Source organism: Myripristis murdjan, chromosome 4, assembly GCF_902150065.1.
Source record: "Myripristis murdjan chromosome 4, fMyrMur1.1, whole genome shotgun sequence".
Taxonomy (NCBI): domain Eukaryota; kingdom Metazoa; phylum Chordata; class Actinopteri; order Holocentriformes; family Holocentridae; genus Myripristis; species Myripristis murdjan.
The window spans coordinates 16,024,703-16,050,708 of record NC_043983.1 but is presented as its reverse complement, the minus strand read 5'-3'; the positions used below and the strand labels follow the sequence as shown (position 1 = coordinate 16,050,708).

Here is a 26,006-nt window from a genome sequence, read left to right as displayed (position 1 = left end):
CCAGGGCTTCTAAAAGTCCAGACCTCAGGTCACATCCAGACCAAACAGCAGGTCCATCCAGACAAAGCCTGCATACCTCGTGTTATGAATACAATACGTTATGAAGTGTAATGTGCTGTTGCTGCAGAGTTCATTAACATTACACCAGAGAATTTGCTTTGGGGGTTGGTGTGAAGATTTTACTGCACTTACAGTAACGTAACAAGTGTAGCTGACATCAACACGAGTAACACTATCTTCACCCGGTAAGGGAAACATCGAAAGAGCTGGCATTACACATTAAAGTAACTGCTATGCAGATACTTAGCCAATGAATATATTTTCCTGGAAAATGTTTTATTAGCCAGTGGGAAAATTTCCTCACCTTGGCATCCCAACAGGGGTCTGAACCCAGGCCCACAGGTTTAAGGACAGTCTGCCTACTTAGCATGCCACCCTGCAGCTCATCATGAACAATGGATGAGAAAAAATGAGAATACAATTTAAAGGCAAACAGTGGTACACCGACACATTGAACACGAGCCCAGACACTTTGATGAACACTGTCCTGACCCATTTGGAGCATCCAAACCCTGTGATATTTCCTGTTAGCTTTCCTGCCATTCAGGACCAGGGAACGGGGAATGATTCTGCCGAATCAGCAGGACTGTACTGTGCACACTCAGTCGCACTGGGCTTACACATACCAGACACAACTGGAGAGAGGAACAGGATGGGGGGGGGGGGGGGGGGGGGGGGGGGGGGGCTTAATCTGCCTGCTGTAAGACAAATATTACCAGTAGCCATATGGCATACCAACAGGGCTCTGATCTCTTTTCACTAGCAGGATGTCTGCCTAGTGACAAACTTTTCTAGCAGCATCTGTGGCGTCACCATGACAGTACACGTGTGAGCACAGTGATGTCAACTAGTGCATCTGTCCTGCTCGCAGCAACCTAGGATCCTGCTTCTGTCATTATCATTTCTCCTTCATCCTGTCTTCCCATGTTTTGTTTTGGTGCCTCAGAAGAGAGTTGTCTTTGTCTGGGTCACAGCATGACCATGCAACAAACAGGAGTTACCTATATGTGCCAGAACAGATTAGTGGTTGCCTTTCCTTCTCTTGGCCTACATCTCTGATGAGCTTGCTGCTACAGTACTATATAAAAACACACAGAGCTCTCAGCCGACCCAGCTGCACGCCAAGCACTCTTAAGCCGTCACTGTCCTTAATTGAGTGTTAAAATGAGCAATCTAACTAGTGTGACTGGTTGTACTGCAGCAAAATGTTACTGCCCCTCTTCACACAGTAACAGGGAAAGAAAGAGACATCAGGGAAGTAATTTCAGATGACGTGGTTGACACATACCGATGAAGTCACTGGGTGTATGTTATGGTCACGATTATTAATGGAACGAGAAAGTGAATTGTGTTTGTCTGGCCAGAGGCAGAGAGAGTCTTGTGATGTTGTCCGTTGGAAGTTCAAACTAGGTTTGATAGGGGGTGATGTGAGAAAGGCATATCAAGTTTCCTTTGCAACTGAACCTTCAAAGCCTTATCACATGCTTAGGAGAAAGAAAACACATACACACACACACACTCTGTGGAAGGTCACATGAATCCAGCTGTTATTCCAGAACCACATCTCCATGAGTTCTGCAAGGATGTAGAGAATCCATAATCAACCAGAAGAGTCATTTTTAAAGATAGCTGACTGAGACAGCTGCAAGAAAAGAGGTTAAAGAGAGAGAATCCAGGATCCACATGGGGAAGGGGTGGAGTGTGGGACAGGAGATGTGCCAGGGCATGCCCATGAAACTAGGCCAGCACATCAGCCAGGTAGACAAAAACATTCCATCGCCAAGCTAGTGAGGACAGGGCCTTGGTGGACAGTGTGTGTGTGTGTGTGTGTGTGTGTGTGTGTGTGTGTGTGTGTGTGTGTGTGTGTGTGTGTGTGTGTGTGTGTGTGAGTGTGTGCGTGTGTGTGTGTGTGTGTGTGCATGAGCGTGTATGTTAGCCTGTGCGTTCTGATTTGCCTCCATGTCGAAGCATGGAATAATGTAGAGCAGCAGTTTGTCTAAAGCCCGCTGATCCTCCATAATCCTCTCCACGGCTACATCGTCAGGGCCGCCAGAACACAGAGGCTGTGCTAGTGAATAGCTCTCTCTCACACACACATACAGACTTCTGAACTACGAATCTGCTTATAAGTAACCACTTGACCTAAGGTAGCAACGCTAACCAATGACATTTCTGTATGCAACTCCAGAATCCAAAAGTTAGGCTAGTGGCTTTTAGTAGATTTTATCTGACCTTATCCACACACAGAAAGGGGTTGCTCCCTGCATTTTCCCCACACTCCTCATTTAGTCATCTGCAATCAGTCTGTCCTGAGTTTAGAACGTTACATCTGCCATTTCTCATCTTGAATTTAGTCACCCAGACAGCAATTCTGACAAAGAGTTATACAGGTAATCACCTATCTACAATCTTATTATCAAATAATTTCCTAACAGCACTGTTAGTGTAGTCCAGACTATGTATAAGAAAAAAATAAAACAAATGAAACAGTAATAGTGTGATTGAGCTAGATTGATACAATGCATTTTACATTGACCCACTAAGGGCACATAATTTAATAGACCGTTTTTACAGCTGCATCACCTAGAGGGCCTACATGTAAATAAATTATAAGTTTCATCCGAACCAAATGACTACTTGTAAGTGTGTGCTTGATGACGGAGGGGAATACTCACCCACTGCCCTTGAAGTGCCTGAAAAACTTCAACTGCAACAGAACATGCTCTGCCTTCTGTCTACCATGTTAAACTGGTTCTAAGCATGACCAGGAAATTCAAAACACAACATCAGAAATGAACTGCCAATGCAAAATGAACGATATCCATACGCCACTAATTTCCCCCTTCCTGATGCAAATTACAGTAGCTCATATTTTTAAGGTATACTTTTGAATGCTTCCCTGATGCAGTATCAGAGTATTTTTGGAATGGAGAGTTTAAACAGCGATCAGCTGATCACCATTGGCCTAATCAGCAGGTTATGGGACCAATGAAACAGCACAACATTTCTTTTCATTATCAGTTACTCACAACACAGATGAATACTTCCAAGTGCCAGCAGGACACAGAGGTCACTGACGCAGACGGAGCAGATGAACTTCGTTTTGTGACCCACACTCTAGTGAGATCGCAAACAGGCAGTGGTGTGTTTCTTTGTTGAAATGAATGATCATGTCTTCCAATAAGAGACTTTTGTGGGCAAAGACAGGAACACTGTTGTTCACGTTTAAATTAAACTCTGCATTACAGAGTACCTCAGATGCACATAGAAAATTTCAATGATCACTGGGTTTCAATGGGATTTTATTTAATTACATTGCCAATATGCCTGTAATATCTTGTTGCAGGTATATTGACCCCTGCACCCGTGCATGACTGCTGGATTTACTACTGTTCTTCTGCACAGCATGGCCCATTAGATTGGAAGCAGTGAGTGGGAAGGATGATGTGCTCATCTCACTAAGTGCTCTTACAGTATGTTATGTGCTAAAAGCTACTGTGTTGCAGGGAAGGAGGCATGTCGTGAGTCAAAAACTGCCTTCCATCCTGTGACACAGAATAATTACAACCCGAAGCTGATCCTGACACGGAGCTCATAAAAAACAAGCCCACAAAGATTGGCACAGACACACATTGACATACACACACACACACACACACACACACACACACACACACAGTGGACTGTATGCAACTTAAGCGGAAGCCACTGCACTCGGACAGATTGGCAAGTTAACCAGTATTCAAATCATCCAATAACAAAACAAACTGGGGTGGCACTGTTTAAAGATGTATAATTTATTCATGGCTGTAGAGCCTTTAGTGTCTGGTTTGCAAAATTCACTTCCGCCTTACACAAGGTAACACAGATGTTAACTATTTACATAATCAAGTCATTAAAAGGACAAGTGCACTATTTTAGAACCTAGGCCCTATTTGCAGATTATCTGGCATCATCCTCCCACAAAGAGACCAACATTTCACTGATTGCTTCAGTATTGAGCCTGATGTGCTGTAGGCTACTTGGCTACAATTGTGGTCAATGGGGCAATTGTAAATGACAGAGTTTCAAAAACTAAGATAACAGGGTATAATCTTACTGATATCAGAATGTTCTCCTGAAAATGTTATTGCAAACTAGGCATTTTGTCAATAGTTAGTCTTGCTAAAACATGGCAATTTACAGTTTGAAAGGTTTGGTTGCTTGGTTTGTGAAATGAAGTAGTTCTGTTCAACCTTTCTGTTGATTTAATAATCAGCAAAGCCTTTTACATGAGAACATTCTCAGAGTATACATTGAGCTTCATTTTCAGAAAAAACAACATTATCTTCGTTTTTCAAAGCCATTTATGATTGCCCAGTGGATATGCAAACCACAGACACTGATCACGACTATAGGTGAAACATTCTGTCTGCCATGCGTAAATAATTAATCTTTCAATAAAATTAAAGTTTTGAGAGCAGCCCTTTTTGTTTATTGTTGGACTGTGCAGATCAATTGCTTAAAATCTTGGACTTCTTATAGAACAATGTCCACATAAAGTCCACAGCAGCTGTGTCGACAAACAAACTGTGTTTGCTGGCAAGGTATCAACATCAAAGAGAGCTTAATAGGTGCCATATCTGGATGAGCGCTCTTATCAGTATACCGGAAAACAGCACTTTGGCATGGGGCCCAGTTGTTCCCAGCAGAAAGACACTTCTGTCTCATTCTGACATGGCTAGATGACTCTAAATTTGTTTAACAGCATTTCAGCTCATGTATGCATGACTTTTAAACACTGTGATAACACAAGAAACGAATATCCTTTTTAACGCGTGCTACTTAAGAGATATTTGTAAAAGCTTGTTTGTCTTTCTGATCTATCAGGATCTTTCTGTCACTATGCCGGCTCCGTGACGCACGCATCTCGCTGCCGAGTTTACATTAGAGCCTCCCTCTGAGGTGCAGCATGAATGAACAGACACACCTCTCCCTGGGAGCTAGCCTCCAGCCGCAAATAGGCTGAGTCACAAGGTGGAAGAAAGACTGCTGCTCCTGTTAGGCTCTGACTCATGTTCACCTAGCAGGCCTGCAGCGCACTCAAGCATCCAAACACACCCTTCAATGGTGCTTAAACACACCTATAAAGATCTGTGTGTTGCACTGGACGATCAGGTCCTAAATTCAAATAACAGTGGATGTGGCGTCACCATCTAATCCATGACTGATACCAGCAATTTAATATCAAACAAACAGCACCAAGTTAAGCATACCTTGAGCAAATGTCAAGTGCAAAAAGCAAACATTTAAAGTACAATTGTAAGAAAGAGTTTTAATACAGAAACTGCTCTGCTACTGGCAGCATGCTAATGAATATGGTATTTGTGCAGTAATGAAATATGAGTAATCAAAATGAATTTATCGATCAAAAACTTTCAACCCAGTGCAACCTACTGAGGTTTTGTCTTGGTGGTATTCCCTTCAGGACACACATATATTACATCCCCTCCTTAACTGGCCTGAATAAGATAATCAGCAATTTGGTAAAAAATTAATATACTTTCATTTGTTGAGATAAAGTAAAATAGCAATTTATTGACAGACACTAAAGACAGAAATGTTTGATTGGCTGCTGAATAAAATGAGGATTAAGTAAACATCATGCTAGAACATTATAATGGGAATAGCTGTTAATTCATCTCAATGTATTAGACACTCAGAAAAACACTAATCCCCATGGGTCATTAGAATGAAAGTGGCTGATTCACATGTCATATTTATAAAAGTTACATTTGTAAACAGTTACCCTCCATCACCGAGGTTGACGAGGCAGCAGCACAGAGGTGCTGGAGATTCTGCCTATTTTAGATATAGTATATTTATAGTCTTAGATAAAGTGGTTGGGTGGTTGCATAATATTGGATTCATCGGCAGTGAAATTAATCACACCTCCCCTCTCTTATATGCACCCAGACAAAGGATCACAGCCCGTCACAGCACGCGGTCAATGGCCAAGCTGTGACAGTGGGAAGCATCACAGCGGTCCCAGTCAGACAGGGATCAAAGAGGCTCGACAATGTAACATCAGGAGCGTCGGCCCAGAGCACTGCCTCAGAGAGACAGAGGGGACCGATGGGTGCAGTCATGTGATTTAATGTGATTTGATAGGAAAAGCCACTTGGCCAGTGCGTGTTAGCACTGTATGGGTGGCTTTGGATGCAACACACACAAGCATTCTTAGTCAGTATACATGCATCAGCAGGCACAGCAGGAGAACAAAAACTCTTAAAAGATTCACATCCTCCTCGGTACACAATGTACCAATGTGCTGCAGGGCTGGCACGATTTCTATACATAGCCCAATGTACATATTAGCAGCCCACTGACTAACAAGGAAATGGTGTATTTACCAGAATAAAACTGATGAAATTGATGTCAAGTACTGTGATATTTCATTTTAGAACAACAAATTACACTGAAAACTCCAACATTGTGTTCAAAGCTGAAAGGATGAGCCGGCTAGTCACAAGTCTTGTCCTGTAGTCAGTGGGGAGGGGGTGAACTATAGTGTGTACTGACTTGATTTCAATGCCTGCTAGAAATCTAATTATTTTGGCCAATAAGATAAGCGTGGGGACCTTGCATTCAGTGGCTGAGCTGACGGAAGCAGTCATAATGGCATGACAATGTTTTTTTAATGGAGCTTCTTCAAAATATGCCTTATTTTAGCAATAGTACACAATGTTCAGAAGTAGCATGCCTCCAGCATTAGCTATAGGCAGAGCTAACTCATCCCCCCACATCCACACATCCCCCAACCTGATAGTCACAGTCATATAGACTCAGAGCATATAAAACCAAACTCTGCAAATGGACAGAGAAAAAGACCCAGAGATAGGGGATTCTCCAAGAGTAAGTCAGTAGCTGAAAGAGGTAAACAGCTACAGAGCAGAGAGTGAGAGAGGGGGAAGGGAGAAAAGGAAACCAGAGCATTTGAACACCGAGGGGAAAAATAGTGCCCTTTCTCCAGGAGAGAAGGAAAAGGCAAAAGAGCCCAATTTAAGCACCGTGGAACATCCAAAACTCATAGTACATATCCAGATATTATCTGTATTTTGAGTTTTCTTAGGACAACTCAAAATGCAACATTTTTCAGATTTTTTTTTCTCCATTCAGAACTTGGTAAACCACATGCATTATTTACTTGGCCAGAAATTGTGTTTCTTCTCCTAACCCTAAGCTGTCGAATAGTCAAATCCATTAACTCATTACCTTCTGCCATACCTTCATACGCAAAGTAAAACTGCATTACTCTGCTGACAGAAGTCCCCAACTATAAAACCTAAAATCTTCCACCCTTAGCATACTATTCACACAGTAAACACTATTATTTGTATCTGTAATGACAGAGCCTGGGGCCACTGGATAAAATTCAATCCTCACTGTACACCTACAGCACAATTTCACATAAAGCTGATCAACTGGATCCTGCAAAGAAGTTTCCCCCAGAAACTGGAACTAGATTCACTATGCCAAACCCTGGATCACTGTGACTGACTTCAGACAGCTCCATGTTTTTAGACAAGAGTGATTTGTTCATAAATAACACTATACTACAGGGATGTATTGACAGATGGCATCCGGATTTGCTAATGTAATAATCTGACTATAAACACCATGGAATTAGAAAACTGAAATTTCAAGCTGCAATCTAATGTCTAAAAATTCAGAATGGTATTTTATTGTTTGAACACCAGAGAATGAAAGGTAACAGGTTTTAGTTTGGGTCATTGCGCTTAGTGAAGCCAGCTGAACTCACTGTTACGTAGACGAAGCAGGTGACAAGATGGACTCAGGCAAAACTGAAACTGAGTTGTTGCCATTTTGGTCCTTAATTGGAAATCCAAAATGCTGCCAGAGAGACAAGCTGAAGACTGCAGAGTTTGCAGGTATTGTAGCCTTGTCTTAAAGTTAACTCTAACAACATGCAGTAAAACATACAACAATATCGCAGGAAAACCACTCACTTCTTGCTAATGAGAAAAATGATATGCTTTCAGAGGCTCTCTCTCTCTTTTTTTTTTTTTTTTTTTTTACAATCATTGTTCTCATTCAGATTTTAGTCAAAATACTGTGATGATATTGAAGTGAAACATTAGTGGAATATGCTGGTACATCCACTAACTTTTCTTAAGAAGCATTCTTAATGTAAAGAACAACAGACTCATTCCTGCAGACCACATCAAGATAACCACAGTTTCTGTTTTGGCAACAGCACCTACTTGACATGTTACATGCAAAAAAAGGTGTGAATGAAGTCCAGAATGGCTACTGCCGAGCTGCATCTGCCTTAAGTCACCTAACCTTTCATTTAGTTTGAAAACCACCCCCAAAGTTATAAAAAAAAAAAAAAAAATATGAGCCTTACAATCAAAATAGCAGTGGATTACTCTGACTGTTTCACTTAACCCAGGTTATAAAAGATGCCAGCACAGTCTCCATTGTGGAAAGTGAACATACAGATAGACAGGAAGGCAGGCAGAAGCGAGGGCTCAGTGCGCTTTACAGTCTCCATGGCCAACGGGCAGGAACAATAGAGAGCTGTGGAGTGCCAGTGCAGTTCTCTGTCTCGCCCAGATTAAACAGAGCTGCCAGGCCGGGGTGCGGAGCCCTGGCCTGCTACAACAACAACAGAAAGATGGACCCTCGATTACTAAGCCTCGAGTCTCTGATAACACAACCAACAGACAGACTGGAGAAGAGAAACTCTTCATAACTAAATCCATAGTCAGGGATTTACAATGGTGTCATTCACACATTGGCTGGTGATCAAGCCTCGTCTCTTGGTCAGATAAATTCACATACTGGCGAGGTTTTAATCCCGACTCATCTGTGCATCAGCCAACCAAACCTTGTTCAAACTCAAAATAAAGTAAGCTTCTCCAAATTACATTCTGAAACAAACACAAAAAACAAGTGCACTGTCAGGTTAGCTTTAATTAGCCTGATGGAAGAAAAAGAAAAGTAAACATACAACTAAGGAGAAAGAGCCTCAGACCGGTTAGTTTGCTACAAAAGAACAATACGGCTATTCTTGGCATGGAAGTCTAATGTCATGTTTGCAGTTTGAAGTAAAGATGCTTTATCTGTTTAAAGAAAAAAAAAAAAAAAAGCTCAGCAGGATTTAGAAAACAAGCCAACAGGACATCCCTTCAGAGACAAACTGGGTCATGGATATACTCCAAGCACCCCATATGTGTGTGTGTTTCTTTACTACAAATGATGAGATATATACTTTTCTCCAGAGCGCCTACCTACAGAAAATGTAGCCTGAACACGGATGTTCTACTGGCCTTCTATAGCATTGTTTGGACTGCTGCAGAGACCTGTTTGTTTTTTGCACAGCATGTGGGTAGGCAAATTTGGATGCATGTGTCTGAGAACATGTGCATAGCTGTGTGCATATGCTCATATGCACGTGAACAACAAAAGCTTGCAAACACCACAGATGGGAGGCTGCTAAAGTCTTTGAGGTTAGGTCATTTTCAAATCACGTCCTTTAGACTCCATAAAAAAGATACCGCAGGACAAAACGCTCACATGAAAGGACTATCTGTCTCAAGAATTCTAGGTTTGATTTGAATGTGGACTGACACCACCTGACCCTGACTAGGTTACGTCAGGGTGTGACAATGTGTTGCCGAAATAGCAGAGACAAGAGAAAAGACAAGGTGAAATACCATCAAGTACTCTGCTTTACCCTACGTTCAGAAACACCCTAAAGCATCCTTTGGGACAGTAACAGGACAATGACAGCAGCAAAGGAGTTGTCTAACAATAGCACAACAAAAAGTAACGTGTATAGACACGTGTGCCGTAAATCACAACAGCCAATTGACATTTCAAACGAAATGCAACAAGGTGGCTGGGTGGAATGGATAGCATGGAGGCGGTGAGCTAGGAGAAGGCTAAAGTAAGTAACTTCTTCTTGCCCCCAGCTAGCTTTTGTGACCTTCCACTTCTCCTGCATTCTCTACTCTCGACTCCCTCCCAGGCTGAGTTACAAACAGACACGCTCTCCTTGTAACTGGTTCAAAGTCATGGCAAACACAGGGTGATCTCCTTATGTAATAACTGCTGCAAAATGGGAAGTTTTATGATGTTGACAGGACACATAGTTCTTTTAACTAGGGGGCCCTACACCCTACCTTCACTAAAGCGCGGTGCCCACACACCCCCCCAGGGTTAGAGAGGACACCAACCAAACAAAAGAACACATAGCAGAAAAAAATGTTGTTGAGCCTTGGTCTGTTCTAGAGCTGAAACTTAAGTCTATTATCCTCGTCAATTAACCTATTGATTATTTGTCAATCAATAAAGTGGTATAAATAATGACAAATATGAACAGAAAATTAAGAACCCAGAGTTTTGTCTTCAAATTCTATGGAAAAATAAAGCAATACATTAGCAACTTGTTGATCTTAATAAAGCTGTAATCAGCAAATGTCAGTCATTGGTCATTTATCAACTAAAAATGGCAAAGTAAGTATCAAAACTGTAACTGATTCATTTTCTGTTGATAAACTTATCAGTTACAGGACTCACTGTTTGTGCTAGTCTGCTCACAGTAAACTCAAAGCCCTTCATTCTGGGGGAAAAAAATAAAGTTTTATTAGCTTTAAAATGGAATTTGCCTTGCCTACGTATTTGACAAATTCCATTAACCTGTTTAGCTCTCTTTCAGTTTACAGACAGGAAAATTATTAGCGTTGAAATACACAAAATCACGAGGGGGATTGCGCAACAACTGAGGCGGTGGGTGGGTAAACATGATATAGCTGCAGGGAGCAAGTGAAAGGCCATTTACAACAACTCATTCTATAGGCTACATGATCTGCAAAAACAAATAGGCTGGGCAAGCAAAACCCAAAACTGGTGTTACTGGATCAGTCACTAGACATATAGTGAAAACACTACAACAGACCATAGGCCATAATAAACAGCAGCAAAAACACAGTGAAGCCAGTTACTCTACATCAAAGTCCTGTGATTTAACAAAACATGAATAGCACAAATGCAAAATTGTGCAGTATGCCTAGAGAAATGTGAGGCTAGGTTCGTTTTGTTATGTTACAGCTGATTAGAAACGGTCTGCAGCTCTAATGGAGTATGCTGAAAATTCCTAAGCTCATTCACTGACAACAGAGCTCTCAGGAGAACCTATCACACTAATTACATAATATCAATAAGGCTGAAATGGCTGAGAGATTCATTGCCTAAAACAGGGGGACAGAATGTGATGATGGTGAAGCCATCACCCCATTCTGTTTTCCTCTTAAGTGAATCAACTGTCCAAATGTTGTGGTAATGACAATCCAAGTTTTCAATTTGCCACGTGAAAAAGCTTAATTGAACAGGTGGATGCCAGCTATTTCAGAGGAATCACAACAGCAAATCAGTTCATGAGCTACACTTACAAACACAATAATTAGAGGGTTGTCTGCCATACAAAACTGGCAGACACGGGAAAATCTAAGGGGTGGGAGGCTGTGTTCCCGTGGTAGATGGCAGGCTGTCATTTTGACAATCAACCTGGGAATGTGCACCTTCATGCAAAGTTTAAACACTCACATGCACATTCACACTTTCTCCTTTGACGTTGACATCAACAGTATCAGCTAAGCAGTGAACACAGTCTGATGCTGGTTGACTGCGTGAGTGAAGGAACATTACTACACAGGGTATATTCTGCTTTTCTTCTCGGTGCACTGCAGCATAAACATCTAGCTGGCGCCTAAGCACCCAGAGCAGTCTCACAGTAACCTATAGAGGAAAGGCTGCATACTGCCATACCACAACACCTATCAAGAAATATCCTTAAATGCCTAGCAGAGCTGTACAATTATCTAAATATTGAAATTGCAATATCGCCAAGTGCAAAATCTAAACTGCAGGAGCTGCAATTGCAAAAGTTAAAATGTGTGACAAGCCATTGCTAATAGCACTGTAAATAAGTGCAGTGCTACAGTGATATCCCGGCCTACAAACCGTATTTTCTAGACACAAGAAAACATGTTTGTTTAGTAGAGACTCAAGGAAAAAATAAATTAATACATAAATAATCACCCCTTCATAATTTGAATAGCTTTTTCAGTGAAAATGAAAATCCTTCCATTCCTAATAAAACTCATGAATCATATTGCAATCACAATATCTACAAAAAAGACCCACAATGTTCAGTCATAATGCCCAGAGAATCAGAAAATGTCAGCATCAGCCCTAAATTAGCAAGAGGCTATTTCAGGCAGCACAGGGTATTAAAAGTTGGCTGAGGTAAAGGGTGCAAAACCTCATTTCACATCTCTCCTCTTCATACTGATCTGCAAAGGGATGTAAACACCTCATATTCAGCAATCAAAAACCTGAAGGTTTAGCATGCCAGCAAAAAGCGGTGTTACCATGGAAACTTTGACAAGCTTCTCTCATTGCCAGGTGAAGCATGACAACAGAGCAAGGGTCCCATACTCCTTCACCTCCAGCCACCAACTACTAAGGCATTTATCCACACCTAAAATCTGCTACCTTCAAAAACCTTAGAGCATTGCAAAGATTGCATTCCCCATTTTTCTCTGTTCCCTATGGGATGTGTCAAAGTTGGCACAGAGGAGCGAGAAGCCGATAACAGAACACTAAAAAAGGTTTGCATTCGTAATCAAGTCTGTGCGTGTCTGTGCATGGTCATTAGTTTGTCTGTGTGAAAGTGAAAAAGTGCACCCATGTGGCAAACAAGCAGACACTCTATCAAGCTGGCAAGGCTATAATCATCTCCTAGCAGTAAACAGTGAATGGAGGATGCTGATATAATGGAATGGATGATATATAATACAACATTAACGTCGGCCTTATATGAATCTTGCTTGAATGTGAATGTAGATGCATCTGCATGTCCCAGTCCCTCTCCTTCAGGAGACTGAGAGGAGCACCCTGTTCTGCCTCGCTGCCATTACTGCAGTCTTTCCGTTTTCTCCTTCCTTGTTCAAGCAGGGAGGCCAGACACAGAGAGCTTGTCTTTTTGCTGCTCTGGAAATATTTAACTCCTCGCCTACCCTTTAGGCTAGCAGTCAGTGACATGGTAAACTGCTACCTAGCCTTTGCCTATGTTACAAAGCGCAACAGAGTCTATACTGTCTGGCAAAAAAAAACAGATAAGTTGTGATGATAGTAATTTCACAAAAGCCAATAATTGCACTGCTGCTAGCCTTCTCCTCAACTTATTTTGGTGTCAGTCACGTTGATCTTGTTATTAGGCTAAGCTTGCTGAAGCGCATGAGAGAGTCAGAAGATGGACTAAATGATAATTGCTTTGCAAGGGTAACCAAAACCACAAAAATTAAACTCAACAGGCCAACAACAGCCTCCTGAGTAATTAGTTCATTACAGGCCGATGTGCCATCTTAGGTCATTTCTTTCAGCCATGAAGATAATGTGATACAGAGCAAAGAACCCACAAAAACTGAGGGTTAACTCAAAAAGTGCTGCATAAACTGTGCATGTTCACTTCTACATTAATATATTTCAGCATTTTAGCCAATGGCATACAAGTAACACAGCACCTGAGGACAAAAACAAGGCTCTCCATTTCTGCCTAATGCAAAGAGGGAAAAGTAGGCTGCAGCTAATTTAAATGATACCTGAAGGCTTTTAAAAATATTCACATCTTAGAGAATGGGATGGTTCTTAAAGAACTGGCTGAATTGTTCAAAATAGAGACTCAAACCACAATTTGTAATAGTTAAGAGCAGTATCTAGTTCACATAACAAGCAGCTAGCCCAGATTTCTTGATTTGACCTAGTTATCTAACTAAATAGTTTTAAGCATTTGATAATATTTTGCATTTCGTTTCCACAGGGTGAATACTGTTAAGACACAACACCTCCTCTGCAATTTTACTTATTGATGAAGACATTATGTAAACCTAATCCTTGTTGTGATCAATAATACATACAGCACTAAAAATCTGCTTGAGGTGCTATGAGGAAACGGAAGGAGGAAAAAAAAAACAGAGGGTTACATTTACACTAAACTGAGCATGGACTAGGAATAGGAATGCACCAATCAGTAAAGTCCCATGTTACCACTAACACACAGTTTCTGCAAAGTTTCAGGTTATCATTTCCCTAAAACATTATGATCAAAGTAATAACTACACTACTTAAGTTACCTGGCTGAGCTCAATTGTGGAAGCTTGGCTTTTACATACTGTTGTTCTCATTGTAACTTTAGAAGGATATGACGTGTATGTGCTGCTCAACTCAATTTATTCAAACTCTGACATTTTCACAACTTATGACTCATCCAAGGTAGGCATTAAAACCCTTTCAAAACAACAAAACAGTGAAAAGTATAGCAGGCTTCTCTGTGCTCTGAAATCCCCCACAGAATAAAGCCATTAAAGTCTCTATAGCCTCAAGTGAAGACACAGTGAGAAGTTATCACTAATAACCAGCACAGCAAGTAAAGACTAACTGTATAGGTAGCTCCTGTTGAGCCACCCAAGTAGAGAAAGTTGTCGTGTTAGCTGGCTTAATCCCAATCCCATTTTCTTAAACTGCTGAGTGCTGCTACCTGTGCCAGTGACCGAGATTAACAAATTCACGAGTTGCATCAAGCTCCCAGCTGTCACCTCTGTGTGCACGTGCCATGGTGAGGAACCAAATCAATCACATTTTATATGGTAATGCAGATTTTGTCATTACACTGATGATTATCTCATCAAGTCTCTCTCTCTTACATGTGTAAAAATGTTTAATTTACCCATTGTGTTTTCCACCTTTATACATGGAGGCTGCAAGTATTCATAATTCTACAAGTAGATGTAATAATGAATATATTAACGCCATGAGTTACTGATCATTGTATTACTAGGAGAACAAATTCTAACATTTTGAGACATGTAGGCTAGAGAAAAAATACTAAACTTGTGATTAGGTAAACATTCCTTGATGCAACAGCCAAGGGAGACACAATGGAGGATGAGTGGAGTTGCACTAGCTATCAAAGCCGTACTTCACTCTGGTTTGGGTTAACGTTGAATTAGCTCTCTGTTGGCTACTCTACAGTCAACCAGCTGGCAACTCAGATGCTAGCTAGCGTGTAACAGACTAACAACCCACTATTATTTACCCACAAAATGACGAAAACGTTTTTTTTATTCTGGGTTACAGGCCAACCAAAGACCAGCCCGCACGTTAACTGGGCACTAGCTGATAAGGTTAGCTATAGCAGTGATGATCCATGACACTTATCAGTGATGACTGCCTGTTATGTGGCAAAAGTGAGGAGGCAAAACGGCACGACAGACAGTTTAATGTAAACCGGGCGTGTTTCATCTGTTATTGCGGTTGTCATTCGTGTGGCATGTCGTCGTTAATGTGAATGGAGATGGAGGCTAAGCTTACCAGCACAGGAGGGCTACAATGAGGCACACCAACAAAACGCGCAACCTCTTCATTATCTTCCCGCGGGGACCAACATCCTCGCTCTTTGGGGGGATTTTTCTGATCTCTCGTGGCTACACAACAAACCGAGGACAAGCTTTTCAGTCAGCCCGCGTTAATTACTAATTAACAAACCGCCGTGTCGGGTGGCTAAAACCTATACTTAAGGTGTGCTAATTTTCATTGCGCGGTCCACACGCCGCCTCTTCCCTCTCTTGCTCGTTTCTGCTGTTGACGGATGGGTCGCTCTCGGTAAGCTCAACAACTGTTCCCCGTCCGGCCAATAGGATCGAGCCTGTAGATTTTTCGGCCAATCACAGAGAGAGTTAGCAACAAGAATCCGTGACGAGTGGAGTAAAGCCCCGCCCACTCGCAGTGAACGTGGACGCAGCTGGAGAGGAAGCGTCACCTATTTTCAAGATAAGAAAATTACAGAAATTTGCAATATTGAAAAAATATTGCGTAACTTACTGATGTCACACGTTGTAAGCGGAATGGCTGCTGTCGATATACATATATATGTGTATTTTGCCAAAACAGTGACATTATAAATCACCTGTACATATAGGGATTTAAGGAATGTGTACACTGTGTACTTTTTGATTCAACACTGAAATAACACCTAGAATCGCAGTCATTCCTGAAAATACAAAGAACATAAATAATCATTCGTTTAACCGAAGCCAAGTTTGAGGATAAGTGACGCTAAGCACTATTTATTTATTTTTTTTTTTTGTACTTACTGCTTTTCCCCACAGTTTATGGGATATACACTTTCACGGTGATTACGATTAACATACGTGTCATCATGACTTTGTTTATGCCAGTTTATAGCATTATGCAGCCTTTTCATCATAAATACACACGCTACCCCAAACGTACATAAGATCCCTACCTAAGTTTCCAGAATCAGTATATGTCTATAATAATATGTGGTTGAGATACATCTCCGGTTTAATTATCTTTTTTCTTATACATACATTAATTTTATGTATATGTGTGCATGCATATATCTAGGTATGTATGTTTGTGTGTATGTATGTATGAATATTTTGTTTTAATTAAAACCGACAAAAGCTTTTCCCGACGTAGTCCATGTGAGAAAATATAACTACATTTCCCACAATTCCACTGGAAAATGGCCCTCTAAAATTTGCCTTATTTTGTGAACGTTTAAGTTTCCATGTGATATAAAAATTCTAAGTTTAAATATATAATTTGAATTCCACTGGCAAATTAATGCGGTAGTCTGTGGGATTTGGTGCTGTTGCTGTAAATGTTGTACACAGGCGGGGTCCTGACAGCCCGACAGTCCTCTCGGACTGGGCAGACCATCACAAGTGAAGTTTGGAGGAGCGTAGCTTCACCGTAGCTAACACCAGAGCGGCTAGCAAACACCTTCCCGGCTGTTTTTAGGCTTTTGTCCCAGCTGCCAGAGGTAGACCGGGCCGAACATGGAGCTGGTCCCGGTGGTTTTGTGCCTGCTGTCCGTGTTGGTCGCCCTCCCGGACAGGTTGGTGGTGCTGGCCGCCTTCTCCCAGTCTCTGGACAGCGACTTCACATTCACTCTGCCGGCCGGACGGAAGGAGTGTTTCTACCAAACTATGAAGAAAGACGCCTCGCTGGAGATTGAGTATCAGGTTAATAACAACCCGCTCACACACTGTTAATCCCTATATGAATGTGTACCAGTGCAAACCAGTGCCGTCCAGTCCAGTAACGGAGCCAACACTGGCATGCAGTCTTCAGACTATCCCTGTTTTTATCCAGATTGCTGGTTATAATTTGTTCTGTACTGTGGTCAGATTATATACCAGGCGTACAGATTGCGTTAGTATAGATTTATGTAAAATGAATTGATCTGTGGCTTTGGGAGCAAACGGGTTACATCACCTAACTGTTACTCCCTGGTGCCTTTTATTGTTTGAAACCTGTTCTGCCGGTGTATGATTTCGTGGCATGTACAAAGTAGCTTACGCCAGTGAGTTGCGATTTGCCCTGGGAAAGACATTTCAAGCATCTTGTATATTCTTCTTATCTATTGCTGTGTCTGTCATGGAGGACAAGTCATTCAGGCGTATCGCTCCCATTAGAGAATGACAGAAATCTACAAATGAAGTTGTAGTACATGCCCTCCCATGTGTTGAAATAAATTACAAGAATTGCCTCCAGACTCAAAAGAATGTCAGATTAACTCTGTTGAAACTGAAGGACTGTTGTAATCTTTTATTAATGTTTTGTCGTGTGCTTTGCACCCCTTGTCTCCATCACCTTGTGTGTGTTTGTCCGTCTGTATGAATCGATGTGTGTGTCCTGCACTGTCCCCAGGTGCTGGACGGTGCAGGTCTGGATGTAGATTTCCTCATCGCCTCTCCTTCTGGCCAAGTGCTGTTCAGTGACTTCCGCAAATCAGATGGAGTTCACACGTAAGTAACACATGACCTGCTGTGCATTAGTTACACATCAAATCAAAGCTACATGCACAAGCTCAATCTCCCTGTGTCTGTATTTTATTTTATTTTTTTTATTATTATTTTTTAACCCCAGTGTTGAAACCGAGGATGGAGACTACATGTTCTGCTTTGACAACACGTTCAGTGCCGTCTCAGAGAAAGTCATCTTCTTTGAGCTGATCCTGGACAACATGGACCCAGATGGAGAGGACCCAGAGGACTGGAAAGAGTATGTCCATGGAACAGACATGCTGGACATGAAGCTGGAGGACATCATGGTGAGGAAGCTAATGATTAACTGTCTGAATGTGTGGGATTTAGCATGAATGGTGTTGACAAGAAATTTAAAACTGGTCAAGGTGTTTCATGTGTTCACACTGTCGGGAGCCCTCTACCTCTCTATTTTTGACTTTGACTCTGTGTTGTGTGTCACCGAGATGCTTGTCACTGTGCCATGTGTGCTCACAGGGTGACACGGGGGTGGCAGAGTGACCCAGCAAATGAGCAGCCAACAAAATGAAGTACAAACACCCACATACAGGCAAAGTCACATGGAGAATGTCACAAGAATAGACAATGTTATGAACTCTCACCCATCTGAGGGCAGCCAGCAGTGGAAGCTTGCACCACAGTCGCTTGTTCCACCCCCTCACCAGGAGCAGTGTTTGCTTATCTGTGTAAGAAGTCACATCCCCAATCGCAGGGCTGCAGGAGTCTTCCGGTAAAGGGTCAGGAAGTCTCGCTTCCTGTCTCATGGAGGGAACAACACACCTGATTGAACTTATTAGTCTATGAATGGAGAACTGCCCCTAGAGATACCTCACTCATCTGGATTGCTCTGCTTTGTGGCTTATACTGCTGGTACAGTGTTTCTTCTCGATTATTTTTCAGCCCTGTTGCTGTGCACCAAAAACCCCCAAAGTCACACAGCACACAGGATGACATATTGGTACGATTGGCTTCAGTCGAAAGGTGCAAACATTGCAGTGTGCCTGCAATGTTTTATTTGTTCTAAAACTTTTGTTTCAAGACATAAAGTGATCACAAGGAGAGGATGTTTAATACCCTGCGCATTCAGTGCACAAAAATAGGCTGTAACAACTAGCTAACCAGTTAACAACATAACATTATTCACCCTGACCTTGTACTTCATGAGCTCTTCTGCGCATGATTCATTGTTGCACTTTATCTCTCTGGGTTGGAGAATTTTTTCATTATGGCATCGTAAAAGGGAAATTTTTATCTTGAGATGACCATTTGTTGAAACCTTCATGCATTCTGTTAAGTGGTAGCCTGTTGCTGAGGCCACCTATAATAAGTTAAAGTTTGGCTTTATGTAGTAAATTATTCAGTCAGCCTAAAGAGTAGATTTCTATTGCTATAATCAGCAGACATGAGTTGTGTGTAGACAGAATTGTATTCATGCTGGAGATATTGCAAATTATTGATATGAAAATGAATGGGGATTTGGCACAGAAGCTCTGGGCAGTGCAGGTTTTTTTTTTTTTTTTTTTTTTTTTCAGTGGCCTGTACAACTGCTAGGGGAGCGCTGTGGTTAGGCATGAGGAGGAAGAACGGTGTGTTTGGACACTTATAATCTCGGCTGTGTTTTCAGATTCACTTCACTTATCCTGTCTGTCTCCTCTGCTGCAGGACACCATCAACAGCGTCAAGGCTCGGCTGGGCAAGAGTCTGCAGATCCAGACGGTGCTGCGGGCGTTCGAGGCTCGCGACCGCAACCTCCAGGAGAGTAACTTTGACCGGGTGAACATGTGGTCCCTCACCAATCTGTTTGTCATGGTGTTGGTGTCCGCGATTCAGGTCTACCTAGTCCGCTCGCTGTTTGACGACAAAAGGAAAACCCGCACGTAACATCACCCCAAATGAAGGGGACGGAAAGAGAAACTAACGCACTAGCCCGGAAATATTTCTCGGATTCCTTCAACTGAGATGGAGCTCTTGGCTTGTCACTCTTAACACAGGATGTCACACGCACACACAGACACACACATACACCCACACTCATGCACACACACAAAGAAATTTGGAAATTGTTTTTCTAACCTGCAGAGACAAACTGCTATTTACTCATAAGCACAAACAATCCACAATTGTTTGAATGGTGTTTCAGTTCACTTTTGTTGGAGGGACAGTTGGAGTCTCCACTTTGGAACAGGAACTTACATCTGCCACCATCTCTACTTCTCAACCTCAGTCTGTTTGTTACATTGAGAGGGAGTCTTTCTGTCTCTCTTTCAGGTTTTGTTATTTTATAGACCTCACTAGCTGCTGTAATTCTTCACAAAGTGATGCAAGAAGCAAGTTTACGGTGTGACTTTTTGTAACAGCCTCAAGAAACAACAGGCAAGTGGCCTTATGAAGCAAAATGTCATATTTGTTTTCTTTGGACATGTTTTGAGTTTTAGGATGAACCAGGTGAAGAAATGGAATCTGTCTGATGAAATTGTTTCTCTTTCTCCCAAACACCATGGGAGGTGTGACCATTGTTGCCCTGTCATGTCTTCCCATTCATGTCCTCTGTCCTCAAAACCTTTATCTTTTTACCCTTCTGTGTTACTGAGATGCCTTAGTGGTTTGTACTTAGCTGCCAGCCTTTTGCCAATCGGTGTGGCCTTTAAATGTCTCTCTCAATGCTCTAAACACACACATTTCTGTTGTAGATAGCAGCTCCACCTCACACTCTCCCTCTCATGCCAATACAGACAGGTTAGGCGTTCAGATAGGGCTGTGCTGCTAATGTTGCCCCTTGGCACCCAAGGGAAAGTGGAGTAGGGGAAAGGGAAATGTGCCATCTCCAAATCTCTTAATGACTACTGCCCTACTCTCTTCTGCCATCACTCGTGGGCTTCTTGCCTTAATGGCAGCCAGCTCCACTCCCCTACCCCGTCCCGCCCTGGGCTTGCTGACAGGGGTGTCGGATTTCAGCCATTTAGTCCACAACGAATACATGGAGCTGCCTCTCTTGCTAGTGACAGAAGTCTATTTCTATCTGTCTGACACCTGGAAGGTAATCACCACTACTACATGGGAGCAGTGTTCACACCAGTATGCATGACTCACTCACTGCCTAAGCTACTTCACTCTTCTCGTAAAGGCTCATATCTGGAGTGTTATTCAAAGTTAATGTGACAGCAATACTCAGCTACTAATCAATCAATGCACTGGCCCAACTGCTACATTTCTGTCAGAACAATATATTTTGGTTATTTATTTTCCATATGTTCATACTCCTAGCGTGTATGTTTGTTAACTTTCAGGCTGGGCCCCAAGACACAAATTTCAGTGTTGTGATATCAACTTGTAGCAGGTGTTGTCCACAGATATAGGTTAATTAACACTGTTAAAGAGGTCTTATTGTTTTCTTCCACTAGTATTAAGGCACTACACTGTCCTGCAACGTTTTTTTTTTTATTTTTTTTTTTATTCTTGCTCTTCGCTGGATTGATTGTCCTCATTGTATACCTTCTGATGGGATGTTGAACTGCCCAGTGCTGTAAAACAGAGATCATGTGTTTATGCCTTCATAATGTAAACAACTTTATGACGTGAAGTGCTGTGAGAAGAAATTTTGAGCAGTCTATAATTGTTTTTAAATCATACAGTTTTGCCATAGATATGAAACTGGCTTTTGTGAGTACTTACAGTAACACAGGAGCCCCACACAACCGTGGTGGTCAGGAGTTGTCATGTCTTACCTCCTTCAAGTTAAACCGAGCTCTTTAAAGTCCTTATTATCACTATTTGTCTCCCTGCCCACTGGGTGTCTTTATTTCATGTTTAGGCCAAGTATTGTCTATTGAGATTCATTAAGTCTTATAAGGGTTGGAAAAATAAAATGTTTTATCTACAGTAAAAAAAAAAAAAAAGAAAAAAAAGAGGTTTTTCTTCTATTGTAAAGGCCTTTACATTCTACTCTGCATAAACAAAACACTCTTGTATTACCTAAGTCATTGAGAAAGAGTTTGTCAAATTTATTGAGCCAAGATGTCTAACTAACTTCTACTAGCCGGAGAGAACAGGGGTGGGCGAGGGAACAGAATATTTATTTAACTCATGTTCTGTAGTTGTAAATGTGTTTAAATTAAACAGTCATACCTTTTTTTCTGATCTCTGTGTCTTATGTACTTAATATTAGAGAACAGAAATACTGTTTGATTCTCAAACAAGCAACTGCATGATAATAACATGAGAGAGCTGGGTACATACCTGAAGGAGAACCATGGTCTGACTGAATCCTAGTCACGGCGGGCCACCCAGAGTCTCCTGGACCCGTTTGTGCAGGGGTCGGACACTCAGACACTGATTTAGAGTTGGACCAGTGTTTGCTGTAATGCACCGTGGGTGCGGCCTTGGAAAGCTCAAAGGAAGTGGTAAAGGAGTTTATGCAGGTTAGTAGCCAACTTCCATTTGCCATCACTGTCAGCATCCTTGCAGAGTGCCAATATCTGTAAGGTGATACTTACCTGCTTCTTACAAGCTGATTGGGCTGTCCAACCCTTATGGAATCACCATCCTTGTTAACACATGTGTCTATCCGCAACTAGTGTAAGAGATAAGCTGTTAGTAATAAGTACCCATTGGATAACATAAAAATAATGACTTCTGCTGGCACCTGGCTGGTATCTGGGCTGGGAGTGGCTGCTCGCACCAGGGTTAGACCCTTCAAATGGGACACACTGTGCTGTCGTTTATGCACTGGGTAGCAGCTGCAGGGCAGAGAATCAGAGAATATTGATTAGGCTATTGTTGCTGGTGGATATCCCTGTCAACATGGTCACAGGGATTATTACTGATGCGTAGATGATTTTAATATTGAAATATGTTTGGGTAGGAGAGGTTACCTGGTTGGCCTGGTGGTCTTTTGGTCTTTCTGTTGCATGGAGAAGGGACTGCTTATGTTCACCACAGCCATCTGATCAAGGACACTTAATTAACAGCATTTTAATTTGACATACGGTAGTTAGTTCAATTTAAGCATTTGATATCGCATGCATGCGTGTCATCCAGCAGGGGTCGCTGTGCTTAAATGTGTTCCTAGCTGTGCTTCACTTCCGCTATAATGATACGATGAGGTTGTAGCATCGACGCCGGCCGAAAGCACATCCCAGGTAAATAAAACATACAAACCTTTGAGACATTTATGTAGATGTTTTAGCGGACAGTCGTATGTTGATTCGTCGTACATGCGTGGTTTGTCTGATTTAAACGTAGCATCAAAACCGGAAGCACCGACAGCTAACGTCACTGTCAACTTCGCACCGGTTTAACGATATCTGTCAAATCTTTTCCTCTGTGTCTTCGTTTACATGCAATTAGCCGTGATTTAATTCTAATTATAACACGGTTGAAGGGGTCGTCAAAGTCACCCTTCCACGAAATCCATCACACAATGGGCACATTTCTTGGTAGCCAGCGAAATAAGTGAGTTGTCTCTTTTATCACGTTAGCAGTAGCTAGATAGCTCTAAATGTGGGCTGTTGTGTTGAATGGGATGCTGTATAAGTATCCCAAGTCAACTGTTATACCAAATACTCAAACTTAGCTTTATTATAAATAATCAAACCCATGGGAGTAATTCAGTATACTCCAGACAAAACTGTATTCATTTCAGAGTGGGAAAGTAACACAAGCCCCCAGCCCATTGCCAGGTGCTTAAATTATAGCTGTACCTGATAAGCTAGTCAGCGCTACCAGACATTTTGACCGGTAAAGACAAGCAACTTATCAGTATAAATTCATTTGAATGGTTAACCAGTGAAGGTGAATATTGAGAGATAGCTTCCTGCCCTAATCATGCCAGTCATTTGATTGTGTGTGTGTGTGTGTGTGTGTGTGTGTGTGTGTGTGTGTGTGTGCTGCAGGTGATGGGGCCAGACAGCGCCCCAGGTCCAGCTGTGCCCTGGCAGAAGATCCTGTGGGAGCGCCAGCCATTCCCTGATAACTATGTGGACCAGCGGTTTCTGGAGGAGCTACGGAGAAATGAGGGCATCCGGCAGTACCGCTACTGGGCCATGGTGAAAGAAGCAGGCTTGGTGGGGCAGCAGCTGTCCTGTGTGGCCATTTTCATTACCCTATGGCTCTACATGGAGCAGGTACAGCAGACTGGGTGCTTGTATTGGTGTTTTTTGGATTGGTTTCCATTCTAAATATATCATAAATTTAGTCATTTGGAGGGAGGGGATTCTCGAAACAGTTTAGTTTCCTTCAAGACATGAAAGACGCCTGTATCTGTTTTTCCATTGTCTTTGGCCTGTGAATGTTTTATTTCTTTGTTCTCCTCACAGAGTCTGCTGTCCCCTGAGACTCTGCTATGGACCAGCTTGCTCTGTGCCCTGCTGGGTTACGGACTGTACCAAGCCTTGAGCTCACCCGCAGAACCAGGCTGTGAGCCCCGGACGCGTCTTGCAGACCTGCAGAGTGCCACCATCTTCCTTTCCTTCACGTTCGGCTTCTCGCCAGTTCTGAAGACGCTAACAGAATCTGTGAGCACGGACACCGTGTATGCCATGTCGGCTCTAATGCTGCTGGCCCACCTTGTGTCATTCCCTTATGCCCAGCCCTTCCCTCCAGGCAGCCTGTCCCTCAACGCGGCCCTGTTCGCCTCTGTGTGTTTAGCCTCCAGGTTGCCAGGCGCTCTGCACACCTTTGCCATGCTCAGCTGTGCCCTGCTGGTGTTTGCCCTGTGGCCCTGCCTGCTGCACAGGATCAAGGAGAATGCCTCAAGCCAATTTGCTGGGGTGTGTGTAGGGGTATGTATTGGAGGAGTGGTGGGTCTAGGGTCCCAGTGGCTGGGAGGAGCGGTACTTTTGGCCCTGGCCCTTGGGAGTGTTACCCTGCTTTGTCCCCTATTGCTGATCAGGCTGCAAAGACACAAGGACAACATCCATGGACCCTGGGATGAGGCTGAGATCCAGGAGGACCTCGGCCGCTTCCTCCACCACCAGACAGGATGAAATATCAGGACGAACACAAATTGAAGTAAAAGTATTCCGTATGGTTCAGTTGACTGTGTCGGCCTCTAGTATTATGTTGGTGCTGTAGATCCAAAGAGACAAATGCCAACTATACTCTTGGCCCACATCCCAGCTGGACAGCCATGATCCTTGTCATTCTCATCCAGAGAATATTAAGATTTTTCCGAACTTAAAGCTGCTGCTATGTTTAAAGTTTTAACACTGGGACTTGAATGGGAAGGTGTCGACTATTGTGCAATGCTGTCTAACATTGAATATGGTGATTCTATATCAGTGGTTTTATTAATCTGCGGGGTTATTTTGTGGATATTTTATGTAGGATGTTGTGTGTGGATGGATGATTGAATGGATGTTTAACATCGCTTGATTCTGACCAAGGGCTCTAATTCCATTGCCAAATATGTTGAAATAAAATATCACCCGTAGATTTTAAAAGTTTTAACAATAATAATAAAAAAAAACTGTTTGATTGGTGTATGTTCTTTCATTTACCAAGACTACAATGATTGAGTTCTTTTTACTGTACATGAATGGATTTGCAATATGACCATTGCAATAATAAACTGTCAATTTTCATAAACAAAGCTCGCTTTGGTTCCAAAAAGGCACCAGGGCCACGGGACTGTAAATTACTAAGAGTTAGTTATTGGGATCCACATTCAAATGTTTGTTGTTGTTTGAGTTGTATTACAATCTACACCCTGCACAGGGAGATAATGAGACCAACTTATGAAATTATAGTGAAATTAATCACTAATTTTGCCACAGCGACTGCTAATTCCTGTCAGAGGTTTACGTTGAGCACTTGAGGGCTGTGTAGACGGACGGACGGTGCAGCGGACGCTAGAGGTCCTACCTTGATCACTTGTCTCCCCGGGTCGGTGTGGACAGAGGCTGTAAGCTGTGCGATAGCTTTTGTGCGGTCTGGTGGCGCCATGGTGTTGGTAAATTCAGTCCGATTTTAGTAATCTCCACAGCGCAGTTCAGCGCAGTTGCCTCCCCTCCGGACAAGCGTCTG

At 42.4% G+C, this 26,006-nt stretch overlaps 3 protein-coding genes across 7 annotated transcripts in view; 2 read left to right on the top strand and 1 right to left on the bottom strand.

Moving 5' to 3' along the window:
* suco (SUN domain containing ossification factor) overlaps positions 1 to 15,762 on the bottom strand; it is a 53,159-nt gene extending 37,397 nt beyond the window's left edge. For all 4 annotated transcript variants that reach the window (XM_030049029.1, XM_030049030.1, XM_030049031.1 and 1 more), the window contains exon 1: positions 15,502 to 15,762. In XM_030049029.1, the coding sequence (XP_029904889.1) occupies positions 15,502 to 15,554 (53 nt within the window). In that variant the 5' untranslated portion in view covers positions 15,555 to 15,762. The remainder of the gene's footprint in view (positions 1 to 15,501) is intronic.
* Positions 15,763 to 16,799: 1,037 nt separating this feature from the next.
* tmed5 (transmembrane p24 trafficking protein 5) lies at positions 16,800 to 22,115 on the top strand. Its single transcript, XM_030049739.1, has 4 exons — positions 16,800 to 17,180; positions 17,869 to 17,966; positions 18,088 to 18,271; positions 19,647 to 22,115. The coding sequence occupies exons 1-4, from the start codon at positions 16,995 to 16,997 to the stop codon at positions 19,863 to 19,865; spliced, it is 687 nt and encodes a 228-aa protein (XP_029905599.1). The 5' UTR covers positions 16,800 to 16,994; the 3' UTR covers positions 19,866 to 22,115.
* pigc (phosphatidylinositol glycan anchor biosynthesis, class C) lies at positions 17,955 to 25,461 on the top strand. Of its 2 annotated transcripts, XM_030049737.1 has the most exons (4): positions 17,955 to 17,966; positions 23,053 to 23,122; positions 23,876 to 24,106; positions 24,299 to 25,461. In XM_030049737.1, the coding sequence occupies exons 3-4, from the start codon at positions 23,879 to 23,881 to the stop codon at positions 24,965 to 24,967; spliced, it is 897 nt and encodes a 298-aa protein (XP_029905597.1). In that variant the 5' UTR covers positions 17,955 to 17,966; positions 23,053 to 23,122; positions 23,876 to 23,878; the 3' UTR covers positions 24,968 to 25,461. The 2 variants fall into 2 exon arrangements, with proteins under 2 accessions (XP_029905597.1, XP_029905598.1); XM_030049738.1 differs by lacking the exons at positions 17,955 to 17,966; positions 23,053 to 23,122 and adding an exon at positions 23,190 to 23,435.
* The last annotated feature ends 545 nt before the right edge of the window (positions 25,462 to 26,006 follow it).